Consider the following 20,750-nt stretch of genomic DNA (forward strand, 5'->3'; position numbering starts at 1 on the left):
ATGGCTACTAGATACTTATATTTAATTCATTTGCACTATTAACATGACATATTTACCAAAAGTACCTTACCATGCATACTGAAACACGGCTGGCCCCCGCAAGCGTCTGATACAAGCCTACGAACCCAACGCAGACTATTCATAATATTCAAATGAACATGGAAGATGCAGTGAATGAAGTATCCTATTGATTAGACAGCGATTCAGACACTGTCAGAGTGTGAGGAGAGTTGACGGACAAGATGGCGGTTGACCTAGTTTCAAAGTTTATAGGCCTACCGTGTATACTCGGTAATACTGGTGTTGAAGCAAGTGTATTACTCGGTGTGAAAATGTCCACATCGCGGCAACCCTAATGTCTTCTATATATCTAGTGCCAGCAGTTAGCGTCAAACTTATACGGGAAAATCAGACAATGACGTTGAAATGTTCCTTAAAAAATAAAACGTTTTTCTATGACTAACCATTCAGAAGCATCCTGCTGAATTCTCGGAGTCTGGGGTACTGCAGGAGCCTCCTCTCCTTCTTCAGGATCCGATTCAGGTTCGAACATATAGGGTTGAACCACTGGAGCTGCCATGTCCGCTACTTTCACATGCTACGCTGCACTCTCTCCGTAACCATGGTATCAGTTTGTTAGAAGGGCGTGTCCAAATGCAATGAGCAGGGTGCCTCATTTGCATTGAAGCTACACCCCCCTGAAACAGCGCATTCTGAAAGGGACTGAACCAGAGGGAATAGCGGTAGGCGAGATTTTTCTTCCTAAAAGTTATTTCAAGCAAACAGCTTCAAAAACACGTTTTTGGAACCTCAAATGCTATGTTTACTTGCTGTGAAAATAGCATAATATGTCACCTTTAAAGCGCATGACAGCGTACAAAATAATATAATAATACATTTAATTTAGAGGCGCCTTTCAAGGCACCCAAGGTCACCTTACAGAGCATAAAGTCATCATAAATCGTTTAAAAACAAGACATTGTGGAAAAAATAATAATAATAAAAAAAAAATAATAATCAAGACAGTGATCAGTTAGACGTTGTGTGCGAGTTTGAACTGGTGATTTTTGAGTTGTGACTTGAAGGTTGTAATGGTGTCTGACTGTTTTATGTGTGGGGGGAGGGAGTTCCAGAGCCTGGGTGCTGAACAGCTGAATGACCGGGCACCCATTGTAATGAGTCGTGATGTGGGGATACATAGTAGTAGGGCTGGGCGATATGATGATATATATCGTGTGATGATATAAAAATGTCTATCGTTTCATATTATGCTCTATTGTTTATATCGTCTGGTCGCAAATCACACTCTTTACGGTAATATTTTTCGTCATTTGGACAACGCTTTACATTCTTCCACACGTCACATGAAGGCAACACAAACAAACATGGAGGAGAGTGAACTCGACAATTCTGAACAGGAGAAGGACTCAGACGACCAGCCAAGACAAAGTGAGCTTGTACCTAAAGGAGGGGCCAACCGTTCCCCTCACCAGACTCAAACACCACAAACCTATTTTACCACCTACGAAAGAATCATGACAAACAGTATGGAGAGAGTCTAGGGATGAAGTCCACAAAAGTACAGTCGTCGAGTGCTCAAAACGTACTTGTTATATTCTATATATTTATGTTGTGAGCCTTATATTGCTGCATTAGTTTAAACTTGAAAAGTGTTCCATGTTTACATTTCGTATTTTATATACCAATATTTATGTTAGGCCTGTATTCATTTTTGTTTGCCGCTACAATACAAAGTTCTACGGTTAAAGACTATTGGTATGGTTGGTTTTAATATTTTTGAAAACCAACCAAATAAGTATTTTCTATTTACCTTTTTATATTTTAAATTTTGTTACATGCATAAATTGCACCAAAGTTCTAAATAAAAGGAGAAAAATAATCATGAGTAAGTTCTTTATTTGTAGAGTATATAATTCAAAATGTAATACGAAATAGGCCTTTCCATGTGGTCATTTTATATAAACTATTTATTAATTGAATTTACAGAAAATGTGCTATATCCTGATATATATCGTTATCGGGATATGAATCACCTATATCGGGATATGATATTTTGGTGATATCGCCCAGCCCTACATAGTAGTCCAGCAGAGGTTGAGCGGAGGGAGCGGGAGGGAGTGTATTCTTGGAGGAGGTCGCAGAGGTAACTGGGGGCTAGGTTGTGGAGAGCTTTGTAGGTGAGGAGTAGGGTTTTGTATTGGATGCGGTAGTGTACTGGGAGCCAGGGAAGTTGGATGAGGACAGGGGTGATGTGGTCAGATGATTTGGTGCGGGTGATGATCCGGGCGGCTGAGTTCTGAATGATCTGCAGTCTGTTGATGAGTTTGGTGGGGAGTCCGGTGAGGAGGGCGTTGCAGTAGTCTATGCGTGATGTGACAAATGAGTGAACTAGGATTTCAGTGCTGGATTGGGTCAGTGATGGGTGGAGTCTGGCGATGTTGCGGAGGTGGAAGAATGCAGTCCGGGTGATGTTGTGAATGTGGGGTGCGAATGAGAGGGTGTTGTCCAGGATGACACCGAGGCTCTTGACTTTGGAGGAGAAGGGTACTGGGAATCCATCGATGATTATGAGTGGAGCTGGGGTGTGTTGTGATTTGGTGAGGGTGGATTTGGAGCCGATGAGCAGGGCCTCGGTCTTGTTTCAATTGAGTTTCAGGAAGTTCCTGCTCAACCAGCTCCTGATCTCTGGAAAATGGAACCCATGGTGACGGAGGATTGTGCCCAGCGGGAGGAGGTAAGTGCTGAACAGGAGTGGACCCAAGACTGACCCCTGGGGGACACCCAGTGAGACACCTGAACACCCAGACTTGTGGTTGCTTAGTTGAACAAATTGTTGACGGCCGGTGAGGTAGGATGTAAACCAGGAGAGTGCAGCACCAGTGATCCCAATGCCAGTCAGGCGGTCCAGGAGCAGAGGTTGGGAGATGGTGTCGAATGCTGGGCTGAGATCGAGGAGGATGAGAATGGTGAGTAATCCAGAGTCGGCTGCACGGAGGAGGTCATTGGTGATTTTGACTAGGGCTGTTTCAGTGCTGTGTTTTGGACGGAAGCCAGATTGGAACGGTTCGTGGAGATTGTTTGTGTCAAGATGGGACTGTAGTTGTGCGGCAACCACCCTTTCAAGTGTTTTGAGATGAAAGGGAGATTGGAGATGGGCCGGTAATGGTTAAGGTCAGTTGGGTCAGCACCAGGTTTTTGAAACGGTCTGTTCTGTTACTGGGGTGAAGTCAGAGAGGGAGCTGATGAAAAGTTGGCCAGAGGTGATCATCCAGGGTGGGTCATCAGAGGGGGTGCGAGATGAGGCCAGTTGTTGGTGAATGGTGTTGATTTTAGAGCTGAAGAAGTCCAGGAACGCAGTGCATTGGGTGGTGGAAATCTCTGGAGGGAGGGTTTTAGGAGGCTAAAGTAAGTGGCTGACTGTTGAGAAGAGGACTCTGCTGTTGCCTGTACCAGTGTTGATGAGGTTGGAGTAGTATGAGGTTTTGGCAGTGGTGAGGGCATTCTTGTAGTGATGGAGGTGGTCTGAATACATTTGGCGGTGCACAGTGAGTTGAGACTTATTGTAGAGTCGCTCCAGTCGACGACCAGTGGCTTTGAGCTGGCGCAGATGAGGAGTGAACCAGGGAGCAGTGTGGGTGAATGAGACTGAGCGGGTTTTCAGGGGGGCCAGGGTGGTGAGGGAAGAGGAGAGGCAGTTATTGAAGTGAGTCACCAGGTCAGTCAGGGAGGAAGCTGGGGGAGGGTTGGGGTAGGAGCTGATCAGGGTGGAGAGGTCTGTAGTGTTGATATGTTTGATGTTTCTGAAGGAGATGGTCCGTTGTTCCTTGGTTTTGTGTAGTTGGGTATGAATGTCAAAAAGTAAAGCTTTAGTAGGCTGTTGTGTTTTTGACTAATAGTTGATTAATCCTTTATTAATCAACATCAACATTTCTTATTTTCTACAGAAACAAGGAAGCTCCTATGAGGCAAAAAGGAAGAGAAAGTTCCTTCCAGAGTGGAAAAAAGATTACGCTTTCATTGACTGGGATGCAGATGCGGAACTGTACTGCAAGACCTGTCGGAGCTGTCCAACCCAGGCCAGGGGGAACAGCCTGTTCAATGGCGTCACAGGAGAAAAAGTCAGGGTGAAGACGATTAAGGAGCATGTAGCCACAGCGCTCCACAAATTGGCAGCAAAAGCCTTGCAAGCTAAAGAATATCCAGTGGGGGGGGGAAATAGTGTCAGCCTTTGACAGGATGGAGGCAGCTGTGCAGGACAAGATGGTTAAACTATTCAACATTGCCTACTTCATTGCAAAAGAAGAGCAGCCATTCACCCTTTTCCCCAAGCTGATGATGCTTCACAAAAGAAAGGCCTCGACCTTGGCTCAACCTATCACAACAATGTGGCCTGCAACACCTTTGTTGAAGTCATAGCCTCATGCTTCATTGAGGACCTCAAGGAGGAGTTGCAAGCAGCCAGGTTCTTCTCTGTCATGTCTGACTCCTCAGTTGACCGTTCGGTTAAGGACCAGGAGATGATCTACTGCACCTACCTCGTGGATGGCAAACCAGTGAACCGTTTTATCCAGATTGTTACCCTGGATGCCATTCTGAAAGGGCTGAAAGTGGTAGGTCGTTTTGTTTACTTTTGAATGTATGAATGAAAGAATGCATGCCTCTATTGTATTCATATTATAACCTAATGTAATGATGCTAAGTCTTTTAAAAATTCCAACTTTATCTCCAAGGTTGGGGTTCAAGAGGAGGACCTGAAGCTGCGTCTTGTGGGGTTTGGATGTGATGGCGCTTCCGTAATGCTGGGAGTGAACAACGGAGTCGCAGCCAGACTAAAGCACCTGTGCCCCTCCCTAGTGGCGATATGGTGCGTCGCTCATCGGCTGGAGCTGACTGCGCTCGACTGTTTAAAACAGCTTCCCAAGCTGAAGGAACTAAACGAGCTGCTACGTATCATCCACAAACATTACACAGTCTCTTCTAAGGCGTCACGGAAGCTGGAAGAGATCAGCAAGGCGATGGAGGTCTCCATTCTCAGGCCAGGGAACACAGAAGGTATTAATATGATAAAGATCTGTTTGTTATATTTTATTCTTAATTGAGACAGTGTATTTTAATAGGAGACAGTGCACATTAATGAACATTACTGTAAGATTTGTAAATATGCCGGTTCAGACAGCCAGGGGGGCTAGTTTTCAACCGTAGTCTAAGGCAGATGTCATGAGCACTAAAAATAAATAACAGCATAAAATAATATCAATGTTGATGATAATGATGAATGAATTAAAACCAAAGTGAAACTGAATGTCTAATCTCTGCTGTCTGATTGCAGGTGGCTGATTGCTGACAAAGGCTGATTGCTGGCTACCACACACATCGCATGCCCTGGAGGTCCTCATGAGGAACTACAAGCCTCTGCTTGTACACTTTGAGAACCACGCCAGTGATCCCCATGACAGGGAAGCGAGTGCAGCCATGAAGGGGAGGGCAAAGCTTATGCTGAAGTCTCTGAAGCAGTACAGCACACTCCTCTTCATCCACCTCATGCTGGATATACTTCACGAACTGAAGCAGCTCAGCCTCTTGTTTCAGAAAGACGGCCTCACACTCCAGATGGTCTCGGATGGGCTGCAGACTACATGCATGTTTTTTGTAGCTATGCAGGTGAGGAACAATATTCCCTTATTTTACATTATTGCATATTAAATTTAGGCTGTAACAGCTAAAAGTCAGAGTTGTATGATTGAATTGTGGTTTTTGGTGATGAAATTATTATAAATGTTTGTTCATGTAATGCAGACAAACCCAGGCCCAAGGCTGCAGCGGTTCCTGACCGAAGTTGGGACTGGATCCAACTGGCAAGGGGTTGAGATCAACAGGACCAGCACCGATGATGACATCTTTAACAACATCAAGCTTCGCCTCACCAACAGCTTCTGTGAGTTTGTGTCAGAGCGTTACGAGAGTCTCGAGACTGGCATTCTGAAAGCGGTTTCGACACTATTCGACTTATCCAGTTGGCCAGAAGACACCACCGCCCTGGCTACATTTGGCACAGATGAACTAAATGTCATCATGGAGCATTTCCGCCCAGTCCTGGAGCCATGCAAGGACTTTGTATCTGAGGATGCAGCAAGGCGAGAGTGGCTTGACCTCAAGATCCTGGTTGCCCGTCGCTACAGGCATCTCGATTCCCAGGTGAGTGATCCTCCAGGGGTTTCCTCCCCACTAACAGCAACATTGTACTTAAATAGCACATTTCCTACAAGTAGATTGCAGCACAGTGTGCTTAGGTCCACAAAGAATCCCAGAATAAAAACATGCAGGATGAACAGACTTTCAATTTCAATCCATTTTCTCAGGTGCTGTGGCAGAGGCTTATCCAGGGTGCCATTGGAAGAGCCGGTCAGTTCCAGCACATGCAGGTGGTAGCAGAGATCAGCCTTGTCCTCCCCATGAGCAGCTCCTGCTGCGAGCGTGGTTTCTCGTGCATGAAACGGGTGAAGTCGGACTGGAGGTCTCGCCTAGCAAATGACACTCTGACCAGCCTCATGCTAATCTCAATGCATGGCCCTCCTCTGGACGAGTACAACTCAATAAAGGCAGTCACTAAATGGTGGAGTACTGGCAGAAGGTCACGTAGACCACAGTTCTGCGACTGAGGGTGCTTGTCATCTACAAATAAATTACTATTTCCTCAACATAATGTTTTGTGTTTTCATTATATTATCAGTAAGTAACAACTGAAACTGGCAAAAAAAAGATTTATGGGAAAATTCGGGACGGTTCAAAATGTTTTTCGGGACGGTTCCGGGACGGTGGTGAAACAAAGTTAATTTTAATCCCTGGGCCCAGCGCTGCAGGCAGGTCCCGGACAGCTGACAGCAGTGGCACGGACACGTAGCATCCAGCTGGTCACCAGCTTGCTAGCTAGGGACCAGTTTCCAGGGGTAGAAGGGGAAAATTGTAGTCCGATCCGAGGTCCAGAAGGGTTTCAGACAGAAGGGGTTGAAAGTAAGCAAAAGAAAACTAATAAAAAATTAAAGACTAGTAAGATAAAGAAAAAGAAAATCGCGAAAAAATAATGTTCAGAATGATGTTCAGAGCGAGAAGCGGCAACCGGTGAGCAGCAGCGTTCAAAAGGCAACAGCGTCCACCAACTGTCAAGCAACTGTACGACTCCACATATAAAACATGTAAAAATAAAGAAAACTGGCGTATTTACAATAGCGAAAAGTGACTATATATAACTAGTTAACTTAGCTAAACTACTAAAGACCAAAAAAAAACAGCAAAATGTTCAATGCATTCAAGAGAAATATTAATAATACTGAATAAAAACAAGCCTTACAGAGCGGCGTTAGACTCACCAGCGTCCCTGTTACTAGGCAACTAATATTGCAGTCTTTGCGAATAAAACATTGCTCGAAATCCTTCTAGTAGGCCTAAACATTTATTTAACCATGGGTGAACATAGCATAGCCTACACTGATTTAAAAAATATATAGAAAATAGAAAAAACTGCTGAGGAGATTGAGGCAATCACATCCTTAATCACAGCTGTCGCAGCCGTTCAAATGAGGCTATTGATTTTCTGTTTACAAAAGGTGGCTGAGTCGTTGATTATTTATGAAAGAGAAATATTGCATTTATTTTACAAATCAAAAATGAACAAAACTGTCTTTTAAATTAAGGTAATTATACTAGGAAACGAATAAACCGTTTTAAGAAACGAGTTAACATAATAAGTGGTGGAAAGACTTTTTTTCAACCGATGCCCCCTTTCCCTTGACATTTAATTTTCACCTGCCAAACACACACTTGCCGGGTGGTGCTTAAGGCCCGCACACAGACCCCTACAGGTAACAAAAAGCAAAGCAGTCTCAGCATTAACTGTATTATAAAAAGCTAAATAAACTATTCAAGATTTAGTTTATTTCAAAATGTCTATTTTTCCATATCTTTTTTTTAAATCAGTGTAGGCTATGCTATGTTAGCCCATGGATAAATGTTTGGCCTACTAGAAGGATTTCGAGCAATGTTTTATCCTGCACATGATGGAATGGAAACTCGATCTCTGAGCAACCAATTTCTTTCTGGACAGCGCCGTTTACGAATGACTTAATGAGTGTTCCCTAAGAAGACTCCTAAAGGACCGTTCGGGAACCACGCCTACAGAGTTAAACAACTTTGATAAATCTAAACATAGGAGTCTTCGTAGCGTGCTAAGAGTGAACGTTATCGGGAAACTGGGCCCAGACGGTTATCCTGCATCTTGTATTAGTATTTCAAAGGGATTTCAACAGCTCAGGTTCTCCTGCTCCTCTAGAACACCTTCTCAGGTTCCTCTGCTCCTCTAGAACACCAGCTCAGGTTCCTCTGCTCCTCTAGAACAACAGAACACCAGCTCAGGTTCTTCTGCCCCAAAAGGAGATTATTTAACATGTTACAGGACAGTGGAGGATGGCTTCCCCCTAGTTAGCCGTCCATGTGTGGTTTTTATGGTATCTAATGGTGTTTGTCTTTTGAATATTTGTTTGTTATGTGGTCGCTGTTGGTGTTGTTAATATTTTTTGTATAACTACTATGCTGCAAAACGCTAATATTCTCTCTACAAGGGGTTGAATGGTGAGGAGCTATTATGATTATCTGAGATTATCAGAATATTGTGTCTCTTTCTTCGGACAAATGTATTGATTAAGACCTTTAAATATTACAAACACCATTAAATACCATAAAAAACACACATGGACGGCTAACTAAGGGGAAGCCATCCTCCACTTTATTTTACCGTGAGTCGTTTTCGATGTAATGCAATGTAATAGTGTAAATTATAATTTACTGCTTATATACAGTATAACTGATAAGCATGGTTGCCAAAGTTAAGGGCAATATTGTCTCTATATTGATGCTACATGAAAATAATTTCTAAATTAATGTAAATTAAAGACTTCCATTTAAAGTTGTACAGTTTGCCCTGATGTTAGTTTTTCTCAATCGTTTAAACACGTTTTCTGAAACTATATCTAAATTTCTCAAAACACAAACCTGAGAAGAGTTAATCATCAGTCATCAGTCAAACTCCACAAATTCTTATCAAAACAGTTTTTTTTCACCAAACAGTAAACACAGCTATCAAATGAATATCGCTTAGAGAACATCAATTAAACACTGGTGTGATCTATTCAAAACACTTCCATCAAAATACTATATGTTTTGGCTTCATGAGGCCATGTTACATATTCCAATGTATTAAATTGTTTAGAAATAGCTTTCTTTTTAAAAGTTGCAATTAGGTGGTACATATAGTATAAAGACTGTTGCCATATTGTAGCACAATACTGTGAGTATATCATATACATATTGCATTGACACAATCGTATCAGAATAGAATACAATGCATATTTGCCTATCCAATGAGCTCCAATGGGCTAAACTCACAATCCCAGCTTCCCAGAGTCATATTGTACACCTATAGTTGATAATGCAACATTGTTCTGAGAATACACAAACATTACCTACTTTGGCAAAACTCACAGTACAGTAATTGCACTGATAAGTAAAATTAAAAACGGTACAGTAAGAAAATGTTTAGACTGTCTTTCGGGTGATGTAATGATGTGCACAAAAAGGTAACAAAGCAAATATTTATTTGTTACTGTAATACAGTAAAATGTTCTGCTGAACTGACTGCATAAAAAGTTTTTCGTAGGCCAACAAAAATAAAAAGAATATAAATGAGGTGAAACAGATCTACATGTAAATCAGTCTGTATCCCACTTCCGATCCTGATCGGCCAGAGGACCATATCTACAACACAGCAGAGCTCACCTGAGGCCTCTTTTATGCTCTGACACATGATTGAAATATTTTGCCAGTTGAGTTTGAACAGGTGAGAAGTGAGTTAAACTTATTGGTAATTAGTTGTTGCGTTTTGAAGGCCAGTGTTTCCAGGTGGACCAAGTGTGCTAAATGGTGAGATTTGGGCTTTAGAATTTCTATATGCGTGAAAACAGTGTAATTGTGCTTAGAGTTTAGAATAGTAGTAGAGTATTGTAGTTAATTCATGAGCTTCAAGTTTTCTGAATTGTGAGCATAGTTCCATTTTTAGAGTTTATACAATCGAGAAAAACTAATTGTAAGCAATGCTTTACATATAAGCCACTCAGAGCCACACTCAGCAAGAGACAAATCCCATTGAAATGCACAGTAAAGCATATTGTATCTGCTGATGTGTTACTGTGACAACACCATCAGTAGATGTGGTTCTTCACCCAGTGTGAAATGCACAGTTACTGGAGTGCTTGTGAAGGCGGACAAGGCTAGCCGAGCCTGACAGGGAGACAAAGGGGATTCATTCAATGGCTTCCTGTCCTGGGAGATGCTCTTATTTTGCCATGGCTGCCGTTGCCTCTGTTGCTGTGGCTGAAATCTGCTGAAACATAAAATGATGAAATTTGAAGGGAATAATGAAATGTGCTGAGCTAGCCGTGCAACATTTATTTCCTTCTCGAGCGGAGACATCGCATTACATCAACAGCACACCCCTAGATTGAACAGCTTTCGCCCCGTTCCAAGGCCAGTGCCCACACCTTCTTTATCGTCCATTTCAATTGAGTCAATAGAGAATGGATTGAGTTTTGTTACAAAAAATAAATTTTTCTATGTCTGATTTTATGATTGCAAATGCCTCATTAGCTTTTAATGAAGCTGGATAGAAAGTCTTCCAAAACGATGGATGGAGGGTTGCATGGAAGGATGGAAATAATAGTGAAGGGAAACAGGCAATGAATAGAATGCCTCCAATCCAATAGCTGAAACCCAGTATAATAAACAAATCATGGTTAGCAGTCCATGTTACACGCGTGGACGCTGAGGACATTTGCTAATTGAATGAAAGACAATGAATGAAAGACAAGATAGTGATAACACACAAAATAAGTTTGTAGGTCAGTCTAATTGAAATACTACCATGAATACATTGGCCCTGGATGTCTCCTGTGCCAGTAGTTATCAGGATGCAGAATCAATACATCTATGGAAAAAATAGGAAGTCCAAATACGACATTGGCTACCATCAACTGCTCTTTTTGATTAACCCATAATCCAAAAGACTGATGGAGGAAAATGATTAGTACAGTTGAGTAATTAAAAAATGTCCCTGAGTGGCTTGAGCAGAGATTGAGCTTTTCTGCAGGGTTGCTGAACAACTAGGAAGGCAACACTGCACGCCACACACTAACCTATTCCATTCCCGAGCAACCCAGTCCTGATCAGTGGCAGTGGTTAAAGTATTTCGGTAAGGTAACTATGAAGCAAAAGGGAGGGAATTGTATCTAACACGCGTGGAGAGAAATACTGAAGAGCTACTTCGAGCCCCGGGGTTTATGCCCGAGGTTCTCTGCGGGTCCGCCTATGATTCTCTGGCCTCCAATCTCACTCCCGCGCTGGTTAGTATCAAGTGGGCATGGCCTACGTGAAGTAGGCGTGGCCTGTGTGAAGTATTGGCTTCGCCCTCCTCACCTGTCTAAAGGTGCTGCCATCTGTGGCTGTAGTAGTTATTGCAGCTTATGTGTTCGATCCTGCTCCCTAGTGGCTATGTGAGGATAATGCAGCTGGTGTGTTCGTCCTGCTTCCTAGTGGCTATGTGGGGGCAGTTTATGTGCTTAAAATACGTAACAGTAACTACAAGAGCTATTTGAGCGCCTGGTAATTTTACCAGGATTTACACACGCCTGTAATCTGATTGACACGACACACGCATTGGCGCTCTCTCTCTCTCTCTCTCTCTCTCTCTCTCTCTCTCTCTCTCTCTCTCTCTCTCTCTCTCTCTCTCTCTCTCTCTCTCTCTCTCTCTCTCTCTCTCTCTCTCTCTCTCTCTCTCTCTCTCTCTCTCACACACGCACACACACACAGTCCTCCTAAAACACTGTTCCTTAACAACACTACTTAAAAGACAACACAAGACAACCCAGAACAAGCAGCTATAAACAACCACAGCCGCATCTGTTCAGGTGAGCCCTGCAGTCCCTGGTGCTGATTCTCAGCGTTAACAACCGCGATAAAACCTAAACTTAATTTGATTGACCATTGCTAATTATTCCAGGCAATCACGGAACAATTAGAAATATCATAACACAAAAAATAATAATTTGCCAGCTCAGGGAACAGTAAGGGGGTGTTCACACAGACAGTTTTTTTTATATTAAAAAACACCTGACCCGGGCGGTTTTTTACCAACTAAAAAACTGACAGGGTGGTTTTGTCAAGTTCATTCGAGAGCAGAATGTTCTAGAGCCAACGTTGCAAATCGGTTACCGTATCAAAGTGGTTTGACAGTGTCAGTTACAATGTCGAGGATGAGAAAATTAGCCCTTGTTTTGGCGTTAGATGACAACGACGAGGATAACGATGAACCTTCCCGTTTGTGGATGCATGACGGCAGCAGTACGGGGCGTTTCATAGTTTGATTCAGGAGCTACGGTTTGATAATGCACGGTTCAGTGCGTATTTCAGACTCGACAAGAGTCAATTTGAAACCTTGTTGCGCATCGTTGCGCCTTCAATAATAAGGCAAGACACCCACATGAGGCAAGCCATCAGTCCAGAGGAACGACTCAGCATTTGTTTAAGGTAAATCCGCAAATATATTTATAAAAAGGACTATGAAATCAGACGCATGTCTCGTAGCTTATTTTACAACTACTACTTAAAGCGCTTTGAGTGTGTGAAAAGCGCTATATAAATTGAATCTATTATTATTATTACTATTAACAAGCAGGTAGTAGGTTACCTAGCAACAGGTCTAATGTAAGCTATGTTGTTTTGCCTCCCATAGTCTTTGGTGTTGAGAGCTTGTTCTCACTTTTTCAGCATACGTAGGCAAGGCAAGGCAACTTTATTTATGTAGCACTTTTCATACACAAGGCAGACTCAAGTGCTTCACATTCAAACATCGTCATACAATAAAATAAAATAATAGATAAAACATATGGAAAGAAATGGGTAAAATAGAAAGTTAAAAAGGCATTTTAGTATTAAAATAGAATATAAAGACAAATTTAAAAAAGCTTTTTAGAAAGTGCAATGTATTTAAGATTTAGCAGAAAGCTAAAGCAAACATAAAAGTCTTCAGTCTTGTTTTAAAGGTGCTCAGAGTAGGCCTATAGCGTCCCTCGCTGGACAGGATGTAGACTAGTAGCATTACCTACCTGACTGTCAGGCCTGCAAATGAAATAGAAACTGCTAGAAACGCAAAGCGCAAGTAGCTTTGTGGGCGGTTCTACGGCGCTATCGCTATTTTACAGGCGGATAAATGACGCTTGCGCCGCGGCACAAGTGTCAAAAGGGTTGGTCTGAAGCAGCCTAATTACCCGTAGGTGTGGTTTGGGCGTAACGTGCAACAAACCAATGAGAGTGCCAGCTCCCATCCCCTTTAAGAGCCATGAGCGCATTTGAATCGGACGAGTTGATATTTTGACAGCGCGTCTGCAGTCTCCGATGAGACAGATGCACTTGAATTTCAAACTGCAAATGGCTTAGTTTATTGCCAAATAATATGGCCTAATTCACACATGGAATAAGGGGTTTTCTTCCACAACTTCAGAAATACTGAGTCCTCAAATAAATTTCGGCAAAGAAAACGTATGATAGGCTATATAACATATGATATGCGGTAACTGTGGTTCTATTTAATGATATACGCAATACATTATTGTTACGTATTTTAGACCCACACATAGACCCAATGAAGCAGGGCCAAACATATAAGCCGTAAATACTATACATAGCCACTAGGGGAGCAAGACCTTATTGAAGGCGGCTCCACCACAGAAGGCATCACCTGAAGAAGCCGAAGCCACCACGCCCACTAGGCCACGCCCACTTGACGGGCTCTACCTAAGGACCGAAGGTGAATAGTAGCGAAGAGAGATTTTTCAGCGACACCCGCGAAGGGTCACGGGCCTCTGCCCGTGGCCCATAGTAGCCAGAGTTATTATCTCTCACACGTGTTCTACACGATTCCTAGAATTCCCTCCGTATAGCTTCACTTACCATGCCGAAACATGCCGACGACTTTATAATAAATGAAGTGAGTTCAAAGCAACCCGGGATTGGACAACTTTCTTCGAGAATATGCAATAGATGGTGACCCTGACGTGTGGAAGAAAGTCCCGAGAAATCCCGGCGGGGCGCGACGCTAAAACAACTTCAACAGGCCACACACGTCTGAGGTAAGTAGAACTCATTGTCTTAAAGATTTAATCTGAAATAGGATTGGTTATAAGAACAATTAGGTGTAAGTTTGTTTTAGCCACCGTCCGATCGTACTGCTCCAGAGGCCTAGCATAACAACACGTGTAGATCAACGGTTGCAAGGAACACTGAAGGCCCAACCTCCCCCTTTCTTCACACTTGAGTTGTTTTTAGTACTCGTCGTTAACGATCATTCTTGGTACTGGTTGAGAGGTGAAGCCCTCCACTATCGGTCTCTGTATAGATCGGGCCAAAATAGTATATTAACGAGAGTTATCTTTCACTTCTCCGCTGAGGCCGGCACGATCTGTGTTCCTAAGCAGTAGCACCATAGCGGACGTTCGGAGTGCATACTATCTTATCTGCCGATCCGCTAAATGCCACCCTAGACTGCATGCTCGGTCATTTTACATTCAAGTCTGTTGGTATTTTGTTATTAAAGACGATGAATTATTAAGGTAAAAGACCCTCCAGTCTCCCTACACACGTGTACCCCCCCCCCCCCCACCCTTTGTCCCAGTCTTCCAGGTCCGGTAGTCAGACCCCCCCCCCCCCCATCCTTTAGTCCCAAGTCCGATCGTCAGATCTCCCCCTCCCCACCCTTTGTCCCTGCAAACATTCTCTTCCCCTACCCTTCCTTATTCATATTGCTTAAAGTGCGTATTGGAAGTTAGATACTGCAGTGAAGAATCATATAGGAAAAAAATTCGAATACACGATTATTTAGTTTTTATTAATAAATCTACACTACAAGTGGCATCTTGAGCCGTTTTTGTGATACAATTTTACTTCCGCATCTCAAACGCTCGTTTTCGCGTGACGTAGGAATTGGTAGACGGACAGTCTAATCATCATAGACTACATAGGCAACATAACAACAATGGATAACAGTTTCGGACCACTTCCGTACAATTTTGAGCCAGCTAGCCGTGAGGGAGAACAGCAACCACCCAAAAGGCGGAGACACCATGGTAATAGGAGGGAGATAGAGTTGTGGTGTCAGGAGAATTATGGTGAGCCAGGAGCGGCTGAACATCAACACGGCTACGGAGGAAGAGCTCATGACCCTGCCCGGTGTCAACCGCCCCGTGGCGCGGAGCATCGTGGAGTACCGGGACTGCATCGGGGGCTTCAAGAAGGTGGAGGACCTAGCGCTGGAGAGTGGGATAGGCGCCACCAAACTGGAGATTATTAAAGTGGAGATCTGCGTGTCGAGTAGGACCAGTTTGTCGCAGCACTCCCCGTCCTCCCTGCGGAGAGACCCGGAGCATATGTCCTCCTGCAGCGGCATGAACATCAACACCGCCGTCCCGCCGCAGCTCATGAGCATCCGCGGCATCACGGAGAAAATCGCCCGGAACATTGTCGCCTATATCGGACCCAACACGGTCCGTTCAAGAGCATCGAGGACCTGGTTCGGGTCGATCACATAAACTGCTCCCTACTGGACAAGATCCGTTTCCAGGTGTTTGTGGAGCGCTCAAGAACTCCGTCCACCAATACCAACGGCGGGCTGACCGACACGGGTCGGTCCCATCCGAGCCCAACCTCGTTCAGCCTCCGGAGCGACGACCTCGACTCCCGCCGGGAGGACCCACGCAGATGGTGTCCCTGCGGCCCCGCGAGGCACCGGGCCCGCGGGACAGCCGGGCCACGGTGCGCCTGGCCACCTGGGACCTTCAGCGCTGCTCCAGTGAAAAGGCCAACAACCCTGGCGTCAAAGAGGTCGTGTGTATGCCCCTACTGGAGAACGAGTGAGTACAACTAACGTGAGGGTTTGCAGGCTCGAAAGCCTGCTCCATCCTTTCTCCGATCGGGGAAACTGTCAAATCGGAGATGGTCGGACAAGAGGTCGGAGTTGGAACAACCCCCACAGATACAAAACCTCATCTCGTCGATTAGAAAAACCCAAAAACCACAGGGGGGGGGGAATGCTCTGTAAGGTGACCTTGGGTGTCTTGAAAGGCGCCTCTAAATTAAATGTATTATTATTATTATTATTAATACAAGACCCCTCACCGCGGTAACTGCTCACAACTACGCATAGAGCTGAGGCAGCAACAGCGACCGCGTCTACCAATTCCTACGTAATATGACGCGTTTGACGTATCACATAAAAAAACAACGGTTTTTGAAGCCTTGCTCAAAATAGTCACTTTAAAACTGGATTTTTTGCCGATATACTCTTTTAAACTGATAAAATCCTGCATTTTAATTTCAAAGAGCAATTTTCAGAGAATGTTATGTATAAATATTTTTAAAAACATTAACTTCCAATACGCACTTTAAAGAAGATCGGGAACGGTGGGACGGGGGCTTCGATTTAACTAACAATAGAGAGGCAAGTGGCCTCGCTGTTGTTGGTTGGGTTGAGGTTCTTGTCTTATTGTTCTTTCTTCCCCTTGCCCCCTCACACCCTCACACCTAGCCATGTGTTGGACCCAAGATGTAAATTTAGTTAAGTGTTTGTATATTTGAGGGTCTGTGTGTCTGGGTGCTGAAGTACAGAGAGCCACTCCCTAGTTGATATTCACCAACATTAATAGTTTAAACGATCTGTAAAAGTTCACATGTGCACTAAATTTGTTCTTCCTCTTCAGGCCTTTGCAACCCAAGCAGTGATGGATGCCCGGCATTCATCATTTTACTTCTGTGCATTGATCTTAATATTCTCTATCTTTCTCTTCAGGAAATAGCAGTATATGCAGTAACGAATGCCTAACACTCAGACATTATGTTTTTCAGGTTGCTAAGCCCTTCTGTCTATTCAACATGCGTTTTGTGTATCAAAACAGGAGTGCAATAGACACGGGTTGTGTCATGCACATTGATTAGGGAACCAGGATGGTTCAAATAGACACGGGGTTCAACTGCTAAAATAATATGTTTAATTAATAAATGATGCACATGATTTTAACCGGTGCACAAGGCGGGAGTTAGCTCAACTGCTGTAGTTCAATTACAATAACATTTGTTTCATCCGATAACTTCTGAATTTTTCTTTTAGGTTCAGTTTTTGTTTTGTTTATAGAATATCACCATATATTTAATACCCAGATGTGCATGATTGTTGTAGGTTTGGATGACCCTTTGTTCTGCCTAGTTTTAATGTATCGATTTGATGTTGACCAACAAAAAACTAGATAATTATAATAATAAATACTGTTCATGTAATGGTATAGTTAAGTCTAATGTGCAATTTTGATTAGTATACAACGCAGCCGTAGAGGTACACTTGCGCAGTTTTAACCCAACTGGTGTGAGTGCCTCGCTAACCCGCTGTGGGGACAAACTTGCAGGAATCTCATACTTCTTATTGAGATCCATGAAGGCGTTTGACCAATAATCTGGGTCAAATGGCGAAAAGTTTGCTTCTTCCGCGAGTCTTGAGTGTAACCACGTGGTGTACGGTTTAAAGAGACGGCGCGTCTTCATGACGTCGGTTTCTTTTGTTACCAACCTCCGCTGGGCGGGGGGGGCCCAGCTAAAGTGTTACAACCTCTCTCCCTCTCTCTCTCTCTCTCTCTCTCTCCCTTCCCCCCTCCCCAACGATAACTTAAGTGTTATATGGTGATAAGCTTCGAAGTTCAGCCGGGCCACCATAAGGTATATTTATAACCGACCAGAAAACGTTTGAGCCATTACGGTGGGGTGAAAAAGGTCGAATATTAACGTTAATCTAGCTTAGTTGCATATTAAACCGGAGGCTTGGCCGTCGTTTGCCAGGGAGTTCAAATTGGATTGATTCCTCTCGGCCCGGTTCATTTCACGTTTGACATGATAGGAGTGAATCAAAGTTAGCCTGGTTCTACCAGAGTCTCGTACTTCACTTCATTTCATTTCATTTGTACAGAGTCTGGACCTAATCAATTGACAAACGTTAACTCACTTGAAGGCGGGTGTCTGTTGAAGTTTAAAATGATTGGATTTGCCCAGTGCCACTCTGGATCTGCCATAACCAATCGCTAACGTTTGGTTGTGACGTATGTCATGCGCCGGGAATCACGCGCAGGTTCTACACAAACCAAACACCTTGCGCGTCTGCACGAAAATGTCCGTCAACGACAGCTGCAGGTTTTGTTCGTCGAATTTAATTTATCAGGGAAAAATTGCACATTGTAAATCAACTACCGACCTACAACAACAACTCAAACTGGCGTACGACTTTATCGTCATTGTTCTCAGACACGCCCTCTGTTCGCTGATTGGTGGCCGCTGTGGCGGCACCAGAAAACCAAATTACATACAGCAGGTCCAGACCTAGTACTGAAGGGAAATTCAAATTGAGCGGAAGTACTTAGGCGGGCGGAGCCAGGCTAAATCAAAGTGTGGACAACATCAAATGCAAGCAATAGGTAGAATAAATGAAGATTAGGTCATCCAATATACATAGTTAGTGTGGGACAATCGGGTAGTATGATGAAGGTAACTGTTATTATGAGATACGGTTAACACAGAAGTGATATTGAACATGCAAATTTTAACATTGTTATTTCCCTTTTACATCTTTTTGGTTATAGCAACTTGGTTGCACTACGGCGTTGTTAGGTTTGGTTGTCATTCAATGCGCATGGCTGAAGCAATGCGCAAGGAGGGATGTAGTGTGAAATTAAATCAAAGTAGATACTGTAAAACAATTAAAATTAGAATTCATGGAAACATGTTTTTGAACAACTAACTGCTGTACATGAGTTTGTATTTCTGCAATAGAAGCAAAAAGTTCCAGAACCAGATGCAGAAACACCCGGAGCCTACAAACTACCACCGCCGAGCAAGGACTAACAGTCACATGAGGAGATCAAATAACAGCAGGATTTGAATCGCTCCGGATGGGTTGGTGGCCAGGGCGCTGGTATGATTACAATCCCTCAGGTTAGAATTGGCAGAGAACTCCGGCATTAATGACCCTTTCACAGGATGGATGGAGAATATGTTTGGGAGGTGGAAAGGCAGAATCCAGTAAGTGCCCGTCGCGGGAATAAATGCAGAGACCGTGTTAATTGTCACCGGCTGCCGTTGTATTCCCTGCGCACGAGGGCTACTGCATCTGCTGATCACCACAGCAGTGGGCGCTACAGAAGTGCCAAGTGCCATTCAGGCTTACATTACCTGAGGGGCCCGACCCTATCCAGCTGTAATATCTAGAATAGTCACACCTATACTATTCTAGTAGAATCGACTGTATTTAAGATAATCAATATCCCGGATTTACTTGAATAACACATTTTAAAACAACCATACCAGACTATGTTTGTTATTGTGTAGTGTTGCTTGGTTGCGAGTGCAACCCGTTATTTCTGAATCGCTGCATTGATAATGGTACTGTTGATCTTTGAGACGGTTGTTTACAGGCCACCTGTTGCTGACACGACGACAACGGAGAACCTGTTTGGAGATTCCCATGATGTAGGAGTAACCTCTCTGAGTTGAGCCCTTGACAAGGAGGGACGAGTCTTGGGTTCATGAATTACAGGCCCGACGGCGACAGAAGAAACAATGGCTACGATAATAACAACGCCCAAAACCACCCACATGCAACAGCGAACCAATGCACGAAGATCACCTGAACCACGTGAATCCATGCTAGGCTATCAAATCAAGTGTATTATGACTACCAATTTTTACTTTACTTTTGCACATGATGAAAATTGTATGACCTTGTAGCACATGACCAAAAGTATTAGCTCAGGATTTCTATGAATAGTTTTGTTTGTGTGCTGTTTGGCCATGTGATTGTATGATAACAAGATTTATGTTCATTGTTGTATTGTTAAATAATGACCTGTATTCCCAATGAGACCCACAAGGTGAATGCCGTTACAGTGTTATGGTAATCCGTGATGGTTTTTGCTCGGTAAAAACCGAGTTTTCCCACTCGGTTGGTGGTGTTGATGAATTATCCTACTTTGACTATGTTTTCGGTGTGGTAAATGGTATTTATGATTTAAAATATTATTGTATGGTCATCTAAGATGACCAAGGAGGGATTGTTAGGTATTTTAGACCCACACATAGACCCAATGAAGCAGGGCCAAACATATAAGCCGTAAATACTATACATAGCCACTAGGGGAGCAAGACCTTATTGAAGGCGGCTCCACCACAGAAGGCATCACCTGAAGAAGCCGAAGCCACCACGCCCACTAGGCCACGCCCACTTGACGGGCTCTACCTAAGGACCGAAGGTGAATAGTAGCGAAGAGAGATTTTTCAGCGACACCCGCGAAGGGTCACGGGCCTCTGCCCGTGGCCCATAGTAGCCAGAGTTATTATCTCTCACACGTGTTCTACACGATTCCTAGAATTCCCTCCGTATAGCTTCACTTACCATGCCGAAACATGCCGACGACTTTATAATAAATGAAGTGAGTTCAAAGCAACCCGGGATTGGACAACTTTCTTCGAGAATATGCAATATTATAAACATTGTTTCTTATCAGTATTGTATGCTATCCTAATATGCATGTGTCCCCGCT

General features: G+C 43.6%; 1 protein-coding gene across 1 annotated transcript; it reads left to right on the forward strand.

The window, feature by feature from the left end:
• Positions 1-5,415: 5,415 nt before the first annotated feature.
• On the forward strand, positions 5,416-6,680 carry LOC130404240 (zinc finger protein 862-like). Its single transcript, XM_056608884.1, has 3 exons — positions 5,416-5,682; positions 5,818-6,216; positions 6,381-6,680. The coding sequence occupies exons 1-3, from the start codon at positions 5,416-5,418 to the stop codon at positions 6,678-6,680; spliced, it is 966 nt and encodes a 321-aa protein (XP_056464859.1).
• The last annotated feature ends 14,070 nt before the right edge of the window (positions 6,681-20,750 follow it).

Source organism: Gadus chalcogrammus, chromosome 15 (assembly GCF_026213295.1).
Source record: "Gadus chalcogrammus isolate NIFS_2021 chromosome 15, NIFS_Gcha_1.0, whole genome shotgun sequence".
In the NCBI taxonomy this organism is placed as follows: Eukaryota; Metazoa; Chordata; class Actinopteri; order Gadiformes; family Gadidae; genus Gadus; species Gadus chalcogrammus.

Bases quoted from the DNA above. Each gene is read 5' to 3' on its own strand.
- LOC130404240 (XM_056608884.1), top strand. From the start codon at position 5,416: ATGAGGAACTACAAGCCTCTGCTTGTACACTTTGAGAACCACGCCAGT. The intron at 5,683-5,817 runs GTGAGGAACAAT...CATGTAATGCAG, and splicing joins TGTTTTTTGTAGCTATGCAG to ACAAACCCAGGCCCAAGGCT. The intron at 6,217-6,380 runs GTGAGTGATCCT...CCATTTTCTCAG, and splicing joins ACAGGCATCTCGATTCCCAG to GTGCTGTGGCAGAGGCTTAT.